At 50.2% G+C, this 13,087-nt stretch overlaps 1 protein-coding gene across 4 annotated transcripts in view; it reads right to left on the reverse strand.

Moving 5' to 3' along the window:
• The window catches only part of SPIRE2 (spire type actin nucleation factor 2), a 52,891-nt gene that overhangs the window by 38,238 nt on the left and 1,566 nt on the right, over positions 1-13,087 (reverse strand). For 3 of the 4 annotated variants that reach the window (XM_084812667.1, XM_084812666.1, XM_084812665.1), the window contains exons 2-3: positions 4,769-4,852; positions 2,939-3,334 (exon numbers count right to left, since the gene is read on the reverse strand). In XM_084812667.1, coding sequence (XP_084668793.1) covers positions 2,939-3,334; positions 4,769-4,814 — 442 coding nt within the window. In that variant the 5' untranslated portion in view covers positions 4,815-4,852. The remainder of the gene's footprint in view (positions 1-2,938; positions 3,335-4,768; positions 4,853-13,087) is intronic. The other variant, XM_084812668.1, reaches the window with a different exon arrangement.

Consider the following 13,087-nt stretch of genomic DNA (forward strand, 5'->3'; position numbering starts at 1 on the left):
GAACTACACAGAGAGTGTAAGGGGAGAGAAGCAGCTACCAGAAAACCCCGAAGAGACACATTTTGCATGCATGCCATTTTCCTAATTTATCTCAGTTTCAAATCCTGGCTTTTTAAGGAAGGGGGGAGGCAGCCCTTCATCCAGGCTAACTTTGGTCTGCAGAAACAATCTGCTGTGATGCTTTATATGTGGGGTGGCCTCTGAAGATGGTTTGGAAGCTCCAGTTAGACCAAGATACAGCGGCAAGGCTGCTAACTGGGGCTGGCCATTATGATCACAGAGTGCCTGCACTTCGCCAGCTGCACTGGCTCCCAGTGCTTTTCCAGGCTCCATTCAAAGGGCTGACTCTGACCGTTAAAGCCATTCGTGGCTTGCGCCTGGGACGCCTGAAGGGCCACTTGTCCACACATGTTCCTGCCTGCACTCCAGCACAGGCCTGTCTTCAGGCGCCCTGACATCTGGAGTTGGTGGGTTGCTACAGGGGAAAGAGCCTATTCAGTGGTGACACCCTGACTGTGGAATGCCCCCCTCAGGGAGGCTTGACTGATACCCACCTTGAAGTCATTTCAGTGCTAGGCATAGACCTTGCGTTAAAAAAAATCCCAGGCTTCTTAATCCTCTGTACATTACTTTTATGCTCCTGGGTGTTTATTTTAATTCTGCTGGCTGGTTTTCTACTGCTCTTTTCTACTGTTGTGTTTCCATGTTCTTGTTTCAATGCTTTCATTTTCTTTTAACATTTTACAAGCCAGCATGGGAACCTGATATTCTATTATCCTACAATTATTCTGACCTACCCTTAGCCTTGAGATGTGGACAAGAGCCTAAATAAAATATGTGTGCCTCACTTGTGCATGTGTGTCTCTCCTGCTGCAGGCCATAGAAGCCACCAAGAGAAGTCACACGGCAGTGACTCCAGGGATGCACAAATTTCTCATCACCTGCCATGTGGCAGATGAAGACAGGTGCTGAGCTCACGCCCAGGCGGTACTGCTTTCCACTCCTCGGTGCTATACCAGGCCTGGCTAACCACCTCTTGCTGCTTCATCCCTTTGTGCTATACTACTTCCGGACCCCAGAGGGAGAGAGAAGGCAGAGTCTACACTTATTAAACATCTACACCTGTCTTGCACAGGTATGCAAAACTTTGAAGATGAGCAGCATTGATGCCACACTGGGTTGCTGGCGTTTATGGGGCAGCACATGAGATACACATCAAATTGCACCAGATCTGTGCTGGCAGTTGGTTTAATTACACACATCATAAGCATAGCGAGGATGTGATGTATGTCCATGCAAGGTACTTTAACTGCTATGCTCATGCAATAAAGATAATGCAGGACTCATTACAGTCAAGGATCTCCACCCAGCTCACTAGGGCATGGGGAGACTTTGGACTTGTGTAAGAAAACACACGTCAGGTAGAGATAAGATTTTCAGAAAACATAGCCTCCCAGGAACTCTGTAACATACTTCAAGAGATGTTTCTGTCTACAATACATGAACACCCCTAAAATGCATAGGCCAGACACAGCATAACCATTCCTGTTAGAAGGTGGGTGTTTGCTTTTTAAAAAAAGCATGCAAACATTTTATCTTCCATTCTGCAACTTAAGCACATTTCACCTGCAAGTGGAGACCATATACACACACCTTGTTTGATGAATATCCAAAGACAGAACCTGCTAAAGTAGGCAAGAAACACCGCAAGTTACTTAGCCTGAGTAATCCATCCGTGCTTCCTAAACTTGCTTTACAAAGAATTATGTTCTATTGTATATGCAAGAAAAGAAGAAACAGAGACCAAAATGCACAGACCGGCTCCCACAAAACAGTATGTCCTCACATGCTATCACATCTGATTTATACCCTCACTATTTCCTTCATCTGCTTGGGAGCAAACTCTTTCCATTATTCATTATTTGCATACTGGTTTCAGCATTCCAAGAGGATGCATTAAGCTGGTACATGAGTGTTTCTGCCCCAACCACAACTGATCTCCTGTTATCTCTTTGGGAAATTTGGAGTGCACCCAAGCTGTTAAATCTTTTACCCCAAATAATCAGAACTCTAGGGGGGAAAACAAGCCCTTAAAAGCAGGAGAGAGAGGTAGAGTATTTCCAACACACTTACACTGCAATATTTTTCTCTGAATAGATGAACCTAGAGAGTTATTAATATTAGTTATTAATACTAACATTTAGATCTGGGAGGAGGCAAGGAGTGGGCCCCAGGGGCACGAGCCTTGCAGTTCCTGCTGCCGGGTCTTCCTCTGCCAAGGACGAGCCCTCCCAGTTGGCATGCCATAGGTATAGTTTGGGCTGCACCTGCCCACCCACCATCCCCTTTGATTAGGGACCAGCAGATGCCTGCAGACACCTGCGCGGATGGATGCCCTTGCATCTGGGGCTGAACTGGACAGAGAAGCCTTTCCTTGCTTTCGGCAGCCCAGCTCTTCCCAGCAGCCCCCACCCCACCCAAGCTGTGCTGGATGGATGGAACCATTAGACGCAGCTCCTGCAAGGCTGAAGCCTCCCTTCCCTGGCTCCCTCCTTTTTATTTTTTGGACCCCCCCCCGCCCCATCAGAAGCAATAATTCCGCAACGGGGACTGCGCACAGACGAGCTACCCTGTCCCCACCAGGGCTGCGAGGTCTTTTGGTTTAGATTTGTCTAGCCGCTCACTGATCTCTCCCTATTGATCTGTCCCGGTGCCGAAGGTCGGTTTCGCCCTGCCGCTCACCCACCCGGCTCCTTCGCCTGGCGTGGCATCCGCTCCACTGGGTGCAGCCCGCCTAGAGGATGCGGGTTGTCGGGCGGATTTAGATACATGGCAAAATAAAGCCAGCTTCAGAAGGGCAGGAGCGGCGCCCCCGCCCCCCAGGCCGCCCGCCGGCCCGCCGCCAGGCGCCCCTCCCCTCCCCGCCCGCGGTACTCACCGGCCACGCCGCCCTCGCCGCGGGCGGAGACGGCGCCGTCCTTGTGCAGGCGGAGGTCGGCGGTGTCTCGGATGCGCCCGGCCGGCCCCCAGCGCGGCGACGGCTCGCCGCCCTCGGCGCCCGGCGACGGGAGCAGCAGCCCGCGGCAGCACTGGAAGCAGACGGCCCACGCCTGCTCCTCGTTGACGGGCTGCTCGTACGCCTTCAGCACCTCCTCGAGGGACAGCTCCTCCGCCACCGCCCCCGGCCGCCGCTCCTCGTCCGCCCGGGCCGGCGCGCCGCCGCCGCCCGCCGCCGCCGCCGCCGTTCCCGCGCGGGCCATGGCTGCTGCTCCATCATCGGCTCCCGCGGCGGCGAGGCGGGCCGGTTTCCGTAACAGCGCCGCTGCCGGCCAGCCTGAGGAGGAGGAGGAGGAGGAGGAGGAGGAGGGCGGGCTGAGCCCGGCTGGCCGGGGCTGCCTTGTCATCCGGGCCGGGCCAGGCGGGAGCCCGCAGGAGCGCCGCAGCCTATGGGAGCCGGCGGGCGCGCCGAAGCGGGCCCGCGCGCGCCCCGCCCCGCCCGTGGTGCAGCCGGGCCCCTTCAGGCCATTGGTGCGGAACCTCGGGCCCCGGGGCCGGCCCGGCGTGGGGGGGCGTTGCGTGGGGGCGCAGCCTTTGCGCAGGGCCTTCCCCGTTCCCACGGCCTCGCTGCTGGCAGTTCAGCGCTTTAGGGCACCACGCTATGCGCGTTCGGAGAGAGAAAAAGGCCTGTGGCTCCCAGCATTCTCCAGCCAGCACGGCTGGCCGGAGAACGTCGGGAGCCGCAGGCCTTTCTCTCTCGCCAAACGCGCGTAGCACCGCGCCTCAACCGGGGACATGCTGGTCTTCTGGGACTTCTGGCTCCACCCTCTTTGCCTTTGGCCCCGCCCAGCACCGGAACGCACCCCCGGCAGCTGCTCTGAAATGGAAGTTGGCTCTCACGCTGAAGGGGTTCTGCGCCCTTGTTAAGACCCTGGCCTTAAAGTCTTCGCCCCCCGCCCCGGGGGCCACGAGTACTCTTTCAGCAATGAAACACACAACACATCTTCCCCGCCCCGCCCCCCCGCGTCAGCTGCCATTCCGCGCGTTGCAGCTGCTTCTACGTTCCTCAGATGCGAGGGCAAAACCAACCACCGTTTGGCGACCCTGGTAAGAGAAACACTCAGAGCACGTTCAGCGCTGCATTTTAAGCTGACTTCCACCAAGGTACCAGGGTGACTACAGGAACAGAATGGAGCTTGGTTCCAATGCTCAAGCCATTTCCTGGGCAATAAGCACCATTGTGTTGAAGAATAATATATACATATATTTAAAATTTTAAAAATAATATAACCACCATCGCTCCCCCTGCCCCTAAAAAGGCTTCCAAAATAAGAAGGGACACTGTGGCAAGCACCAGCACGGGGGCTGATGCCAGGCGGGTTGGCCAGCGCCCCATCACCTAGCTGCATCCCTGCATGCACATGACACCTCCCTCCACCAGCAGAGGGCAGGGGAACATGGGTGGGAGGGAGACACAGCACCAGAGCTGCGGGGAACTGGAAGACTCCTTCCAGTTCAGGCTCAGCTCCAGAACAGAATTTCAACACCAGGGCTCAGTCCTGAAAAATAAGCAAAGCCTCTGAGCGTATGCAAAGTGACTTTTGAAATATGATATATTTAAAGAGTTCTATTGAGAATCTATAAACACATGCAAAAATATTCACACCACAGAAAAGAGCACATAGGCATATTAATATCTGAAAGGTCTCCCTTGCTTTCAGAGAGTTCGCTTGCCTCCCCCCACAAGGCTCTCTCTAGTTGCACAATTTACCTTCTCTCAGAGGAATGGATTCGCCTAAATTAGATATCTCAGCCATTCCTGCAAGGAGCTGGATTTCACTGCCAAGGCTCGGTCCTGAAATAGGTAAAACAGTGTTTCTGAGCATGTGTAGAGCGACTTCTAAAAAAGTTCTACTGCAAACCTATGGGCATACAAAACTATTCACATCACAGAGGACAGGCACTTATGCATATATTGATATCTGAATGATCTCTCACCTTCAGAAAGTTTACTCAGCCTCTGCAAGTCTCTACCTGCATAATTTATTTTTATTTATTACAATATTTCTAACACACCCTATATTGATAGATCTCACCTTCTTTCCCTCAATTTAGACAACTCCCACCCATTCTTGCAAGGAGAAGGGGCCAGGGCTCCTCAGCTCTGGAATTTCAACATCAAGGCTCAGCCCTAAAAATATGCAACGTGGCAGAGAGTGCATCTGAGCACGTGCAGAGTGAATTTCCCATAGCACTAAGTACAAATATTGGAGCTCAGAATAAGTAGGTGGAATTAGCTACTACAAGATGCTGTGATGGCAGCTAGCTTGGAGGTTGTTGACAAACTCATGCAGGAGGATATTAGCGACGGAGCAGAGGTGCACGACCTTTTCATCCCCACAGGCCGCATGTGGTGCTGGCTCAGAGGCAACGCAAGACACACACACCCAGGGCAGCTCCAGGGTTTTGACGGCCCTGCTGGGGTGTGGGCCCTTGGAAATGCCCAAACATGGCTACCTTTGGCGCCAGACCTGTCCAATACCAGTGCATACGAGAGAGAGGGATGGATAGTGGCCTTAACAGGTGATGCTTTCCCCAGACACAGTAAACTCAACAAATTTGTGGCAGGGGATCCAGGCGTCTTTCCCTTGGGACAGCATTTCATTACAGGGACATTCCATTTGGTAGCAAAAAGCTATTCATTCAAGCTAATACAGTAATTGCAGTTCCATGTTTTATGTATGGAATGCAGCTGCATGATACCTAGATGCAATAGCAAACAGTGGTGTGCACACATGCAGTCATGCATGCAAACACACACCCTCACATGCCTGTGACATTTTGTAACTTTTGTGAGTTCTTTTTTTTAAAAAAGCTCAAGAACAGGCTGACTAATGTAGCCCTTTAAAACAGAACTAGGGAAGCCTCCCCCAAACTAGTATCCCTGAAATGTTCTGGATTTCAACTCTCGTCAGCCCCAGCCAACATGGCCAATGGTCAGGAATGCTGGGAATTGTAGTCCAAAAGATCTAGAGGGCACCAGGCTGGGGAAGTATGAGGTAGGGGCTAGAAGCAAGCCCCCCCCCCCAAACTACAGCAGGGGTGAGGAATCTCTTTCAGCCTGAGGGCAGAATTCAGTTTTGAAGAAGCTCTCAGGGGCCACATTCCAGTGGTGGGTGGGGCTGAAAGCAACAGGCATGGCAACCCCCCCCCCCCCAAAAAGTACTAGCCTATTTTAGCTCAAAGCTTTTAATGCCAGTAACTAAGCCTTAGGAGAAGCATTTTAACCTTTTAGAATGGTGGGGAGTGCATAACCACAGGGAAACTACCAGTCCTCAGTGGTTGGGGGAAAGAGGGTGTGGCCATCTGGGGAGCCCTGGAGGGCTGGATTTGCCCCCCCAGGCCTGAGGTTCTACACCCCTGCTTTAGATATGATCCTCTATGCATCTAGTTATTACGTTGTATTTCTATTTTACTCTTCTGCTCACTCAGAGCTTGCTTACTGATGACACCAGATTATTCAGTTAGAAGTTCTACAAAACATAGGGAAATACAAAAATGCATGTGAAAATAAATATTTAATATAAGCTATAAAGAATCCTTTGTCAGGCCACATAGGAAAATAACCCATTCACCCTGTCGTTCATGCAAAGCAAATGTCATGGGGAAGGGATCAGTAGTCCAATGTACTATTCAAATGGCATTCTAATTAGCCTCAACTAGCAGGATTACAGACTGTTAAAATGCTGCATAACTTCAAATTGGAAAAATTGATCCAATAAAACATAAAAAGATGCTCTTGGGGGTCTAGCATAACAAGTTTTCTGTTCTGGGCAGCTTCCAGAGCCAAAATTCAGTTGGTGGATCCCCTGGGCTCAGCTGCAAACAAAGAGTTTGCTTCAAAAAGGAGATATTCTGAGGTAAGGAAGAACTTGCTATAACACAGCACAGCACTAACCACCATCTTAACCTCACATACCTACAAAATGTTCCATTAAAACCGTTGTACAGAGAAGCACCAAACCAACTCGTCTCTGCCACACTTGCTAACTCCTCACATCACAACTGGGCAAGCCACTCTCAGGTGAGGCAGGAGGACATTAATAAGCCAACAAAGTTCAGCTGGTGCACTGTGCACAGCGGCATGGGGGCCAAATGAGACCACCATTTTAAAGGAACAGGCAGCCCACAAGAGTGGGGTGGTGGCTATGTTAGAAGGAGCAAGTAGTGCACAGCCTTCTGCTTGAAAAGTACTGGGTGGACACCACAAAAGGAAGGCAGAAAGAAGGAAATGGATCCACCCATCTCAGGACTGGACTTGCTGTCTGGGAGGTAGCTTGTTCAGTGGAAAAGGTAATGATAGTTCTGCAAGGAATGCAAGGCTCCTTGGACCACACAGAGCAGGAGACCCACACAGGACTCATATTCTTGCTGCCCGAGTAGCCCTGTGCCACAGGACAGTCTGTGTTGGTCCAGCCCAGGGGTGATGAACCTTGTACCTGCAGGCTAAATCTGGCCCACCTGGGGTCCCAATCTAGCCCTCCCAGATTTCCCAGATGGCCACTTCCCCGTCTTCAGGCTAAAGCCCCTTTCCCCTGACCACTGGTTGTTTGGTGGTTTCCTGGCTTTTGTACAGTTTCCCCCATTCTAAAAGGCTGAAATGACCCTCCAAAGGCCGAGTGACTGGCAGTGAGAGCTTGAAGCTTCAATAGGCTGGATTTTTGTACTTTGGCCCTGTTCCTTTTGCCTTTGGTCCCATGTACTACTAGACTGCGTACCCCGAGAGCGTCTTCAAAATTGAATTTGGCCCTTGGGCTAAAAGAGGTTCAGCATCCCTGGCCTGGCCTCAAAGCTGTTTAACATGTTAGGAAATAGAGGGTGTGCTGCATTTAGCCACAGTGTGGACAAAACTACATGACAGCATTTCATGCGGCAGGGAGGGAGCTGTGTATGGTACTTCCTGAACATTATTTAGAAGTCTTCCATCCTGTCTTTCAGTTGAATGAGCCTCAGGATCTTTAACAGTTAAGACATAACTTGGGTTAAATCATCCTGAGTTTGCACTCTTGCTTAAAACATAAATGCCTTTCTACATCAGACCAAGGCCGATACAACTGAGTATTCTTTGCAGCAATCTCAGTGACCAGTAGGCATCAAGTGGCACACTGGAAATTGGACAGTGGTCCACTGATGGATTGCTGTAGTCTACTTTTTCTCCACTCCTGCATTACATGCTACAAACAGGTAATCCTCTCTCCTCTTTCACATACATACGCACATGTCTGGGCTGGTGCTGGTGGGAACATAAGAAGCTGCGTTCTTCTGAGTCACCCTTGGTCCATCTAGTTCAGTACTGTTGACAGTGACTGGCAGCTTCTCTCCAGGGTTTCAAGCAGGAGTTTTTCCTGCCCTACCTGGAGATGCTGCCAGGGATCGAACCTGGAACCTTCTGCATGCAAAGTGGGGGCTCTACCCTAAGCCGCAGCAAGGCTCTTTCAGTCCAAAGTCTGTCTGAATTATGGCTATATAAATTCACAGGCAGAAAGTAGCACTTTCCAGATGGTGGAATAAAATGACATGTTAATGGAGCTCCCTCAGTAGCCTGCTGGGTACTGTGGATGGTGCCAGCTATTAGGTTTGCTTTCACAGATGCCAGGCCTTAAGAAATAACTGGGCGGGCACTCCAAAGCACCCTGACACATTCTCCCTCTCCCAGAGAATTAACCACAATTAAAAGTGGCATGTTAATTAAAAGGCTTGCTTGCCCTCCTCCAAATAAAAGCAGGGCACTGATTGATGGATGCTATTGTTCAACACCACCATCTTTAGAGTGCAACAGATGTCTAGGTGTGTGCATAACAGTTACACAACATGTATGAGCATCAAAAGGGGAACCTGATGCAAAAGCAATAGGGATGAATCTGCTCCAAGAGTGTGGTTCAGGTAGCATCTGTGAAACTGACCCAGAATGCTTCAGGCCTAGAGACAGAAGCCTCAGGCAGTTAAAACTTTGATCCTATGCAATCAGAGCTTTTCTAAACGGGGCTTTTATTATGCGCTCACTATTTTTCACTCAAGGTTGTTTACAACATCTTAACCCTCCAGTTTCGCATCTGGTTTTTAAGAGCACTTTTCACATGTGTGTGTGTGGGGGGGGGGGGGTTGGAGCAGGAAAAATCCTGTATTTTTTGACCATGTGAAACAAAGCACAAGTCCCCACAGTGTAGTTGCATTATTCTGCTATACCACAGTGCCACCTACAGGTTATGTAGCAGAAAGTACAAAAAGGCAGGAAAGGAAGATACCTTGATGTAGAGCTCTGATCCCAATTCTGCAATGAAACCAGAAGTAGAAACAGTGGCTTAAACAGCCTCATCTAGAAAAGCTCTTAGGTGCACTAAAGGCCATTGAAATGAATGTTTAACTGCCCCTAGCTCTGCACAGGGCCAGGCTGCACAGCTGCAATCCTATGTACAACTAGCAGATGGAGGCCAGCTGCATTTAACACAGGGAGACTTGCTTCCAAGTGAACACATAGAGGATTATGCAGTGTGCCTATACATTCTGAACATAGAGAGGAACATAGGAAGCAGTTGCAGACCAAGTCAGACCGCTGCTCCGTGTTGTCTCCACCTCTGTCTTTCAGCCTGAGGGCTGAATTCCATGCTGGAGAAGCTCTTGGGGGCTGCACTCCATTGGTGGGCAGGGCCAAAGGCAAAAGGGGTGGGGCCAAAAGACCAGCATATTCTAGTGCACAGCTTTCACTGCCCGTAATGGATCCTTGGAAGAGGCACTTTAGCCTGTTTGAATGGGGAAAAACTGCACCAACGCCAGGAAACCACCAAACAATCTGCAGTTAGGGGGAAGGGGCGTGGCTATCTTGCAGACCTGGGAGGGTCCGACTGGGACCCCAGGAGAGAGGGCCAATTTCCTCTCTGGGTCTGAGATTCTGCACCGTGGGTCGACGCTGACTGGCAGCAAAGGCTCTCCAGGGCTTCAGGCAGGATTCTTTCTTAGCACTACCTCGAGATGCTGTGGAGATTGCATCTCGGGTCTTCTGCATGCAAAACAGGCGCTCCACCCCTGAGCCCCAACTTCCTCTGCTGGCTTTGGGATCTCTGAAGTCCCGAACGCCTTGCCTCCCCTCTGATTCCCCTACATACAAGCTCTTCAAGTCAGGTCCACCCCAGTCCTGTACACAGCACAAGGGGGCTGCCAGCCCCAGAGGCACAGCACTTCCATTCTCGTCCTTCCTGCCTCGCTGCTGAATAGCTTACAGGATGGGCCCTGGCTTCCATTTGCCCTACAGTCTTCAGCACCTGGGGTTTAACACAGTGGCTGTCAGCCCTCCACTCTCTCCCTGGTGGAATTTCTGCCTGTGAGCCCCCTACCAACATGACCCCCAAATCATTGCTCACTGCAGCTTTGCCCAGGCAAGCTGCTCACTCTCTTTCATGAAATGCATCCTGGTGTGCTGAAGAGACCTGAGTTTCATCCTAGCCCAGTCTGAAGCCCACAGAGAAAATTAACCTCCCAGGAGGACCACCAGCGCTGATCTTGCTGATTAGAACTGTTTTGGGGGCTTCTAACCATTTGCAGGGGAAACAGACTAAAGCAGGCTTACGGTGCAATTTCTAGCTAGTGTCACTCCGTCCAGGCTAGCTCTGCAGAGTGGCGCTTCTTTATCCGGGCTCCGGACCACACCACCCCTCTCCGAGCTCAGCACAGAGTTCTTTTACAGGCCCCTCTCCCTGGTTCATGCCTCATGGCCTCCCTAGTCCTGCGTAAAAGCTCAAACAAAGGTGCAATGCAGAGGGGGTTGAGGCTCAGCCAATCACTTCTTTGGCTGTAGCCATCTACGCTCTACTATAGGGGTGTTGGACCTCTTTCAGCCTGAGGGTTGAATCTTATTTCGAAGAAGCTCTTGGGGCTGCATCCCAGTAGTGGGTGTGGTCAAATGCAAAAGGGGAGGGAACAAAATAGCAAAAATACCAGTGCATTGTAGCTTCAAGCTCTTACTGTCAGTAACACAGCTTTAGGAGAAGCATTTCACCCTTGTATAATGGAAAAAAACTGCACAAAAGTCAGGAAACCACCAAATGATTGGTGGTTGGGAGAAAAGGGTGTGGCCACATGGGGAACCCCAGAGGGCTAAATTGGGACCCCCTGCTTACTATCTTCTGCAACAAGCTCTCAAGAAACCTCATTTCAAGAGCAATTTTTTAAAAGATGCTCTGCTTCGTATCGGGGCTCTTTGTTAACGTTTTAATTTTAAAAGCCTCTATCCTATTGAAATTAACTCAAAGTTGCTGGCCTCACCATGATATAAAAGAAGGCTCACAGCCTAATAGCAACCAAGTTGGGAAAGCAGACTGTTGAAAGCTTCGAGGCAAATTAAAAATAGAGAGAGCTATTGTTAGTGGCAGAGCGAGTGAGCTATTGCCTGGGGAGCAGAGATGTCACACAGGTAACATGCTACATGCAGCTGCATGAGCCAAACAGTCATCCTGCTATTGCACAGAGCGGGACTGGGACAATCCAGAAAGAAGCATGTTCCAGTTCCCTATTCTGGCTGAGCCGTTCATCAGGCCTTCATCAGTTATTAGGCATGTCTCTGAAGATACTTAATTCCAGAACAAGGAGGAAAGCCTTGCTCTGCTGTATGTTTGTCCCTCCATTTGAGAGGATCCCATGGCTCTGTGGTAGAACCCCTGCTTTGCAGGCAGAAGGTCCCTGGTTCAATCGTCAGCTTTTCCAGGTAGGGCGAGGAAAGAATCCTGCCTGAAAGCCTGGAGAGCCACTGCCAGTCAGCAACGACAATAGTGGGCTAGAGAGAGAGTTTCACAGCTGAGCCACCACCGAAAGGGCCCCATCCCTGGCATCCACCGGTCTGGGCTTGCCTAACGACGGCCCCAAGAGCAGGGCCCCCAAAGCCAACCTTGGTGCTCGAATATAATATTTGAAATTATAAATTTCAAATATAATATTTGAAATTATAAATTTCAAATATGAAATTTGCCCATTTCATATGGGCAAATGCATTAGGAATCTGTCTGTATCTCCAGATTTCTATTTTAGCAGAAATGACTACAACTAGTTTATCAGGTTCAGATTTCCCCAACCTGGTGTCTCCAGATGTGGCCATGTTGGCTGGGGCTGATGGGAGTTGTAGTCCAACACATCTGGAGGGCACTCAATTGGGGAAGGCTGCTCTCTGCTAATTGGGGAAGGCTGCTCTCTGCTCCTGACCTATCTTGACCTAAAAGAGTCTCCTTTGCGTTCTCCTAATCCTACAATTGCCTGCTCCTTGCTTCCACCCATCAAGGACATTCTTTTCCCGCTCCATCATTATTTGCAGTTGCCAGATATTTACAGGTCCTTATCATCTCCTCCCACCTTTGATATAATTGCTTTGGCAACCTACACAAAACAGGGAGGTTTTATTTTCTCCTATGAGTCAAACTCAGGGATTCCAGAACACTCACTGGGGCTTCCTTCCACGTTCCTTTCAAATGAGCATGGTTGAGCCTGCTGCACTCTGCCAATGCTCGGAGGCTCTTTTTGCAAGGGCGCAGCACTCAGCAAATAGGAAGTTGCACTCTGTCTATGCTCAGAAGCTCTCTTTGCAAAGGTGCAGGTGCTCCGGCACTAAGCTGTGGACTGACCCTAATGAAGGATTCAGAGGGCATTCTTCCAGCAGACATGACCCAGGCCTTACCAATGGGCTCAATCTTCTTACTTCCCCCTTTCCCAGTTTAACTGGTGATGTCCTATTGTGTCCAAGTGTAGCAGCCATATCGAGGGTCAGACTAAGTGCCTCATGCTTCATGTTCTTGCTGAGCTCTTTCTCCCTTGAATATATTGTTGTAAGATGACAAGACACAGGAATCTCTTATCTTGTCAGCAAGGCTAAGGTTAAGTCAAATTGCATATCATGTTCCTGTTCTTTGCTTATTGCATACCATGTTCTCTTCTGTTCTCTGCTTATCATGGCTACCCTATAACCCAGTTCTTGTATTATAAACAATGGTGCTAGGAGAAGAAATGTTAAGGACTGCAACCCCACACGGGAGGGAGAGGAGGAGCCATT

The sequence above is a fragment of the Heloderma suspectum genome, chromosome 8 (genome assembly GCF_057233095.1).
Source record: "Heloderma suspectum isolate Gila_16-S chromosome 8, 16-S_ref, whole genome shotgun sequence".
Classification (NCBI taxonomy): domain Eukaryota; kingdom Metazoa; phylum Chordata; class Lepidosauria; order Squamata; family Helodermatidae; genus Heloderma; species Heloderma suspectum.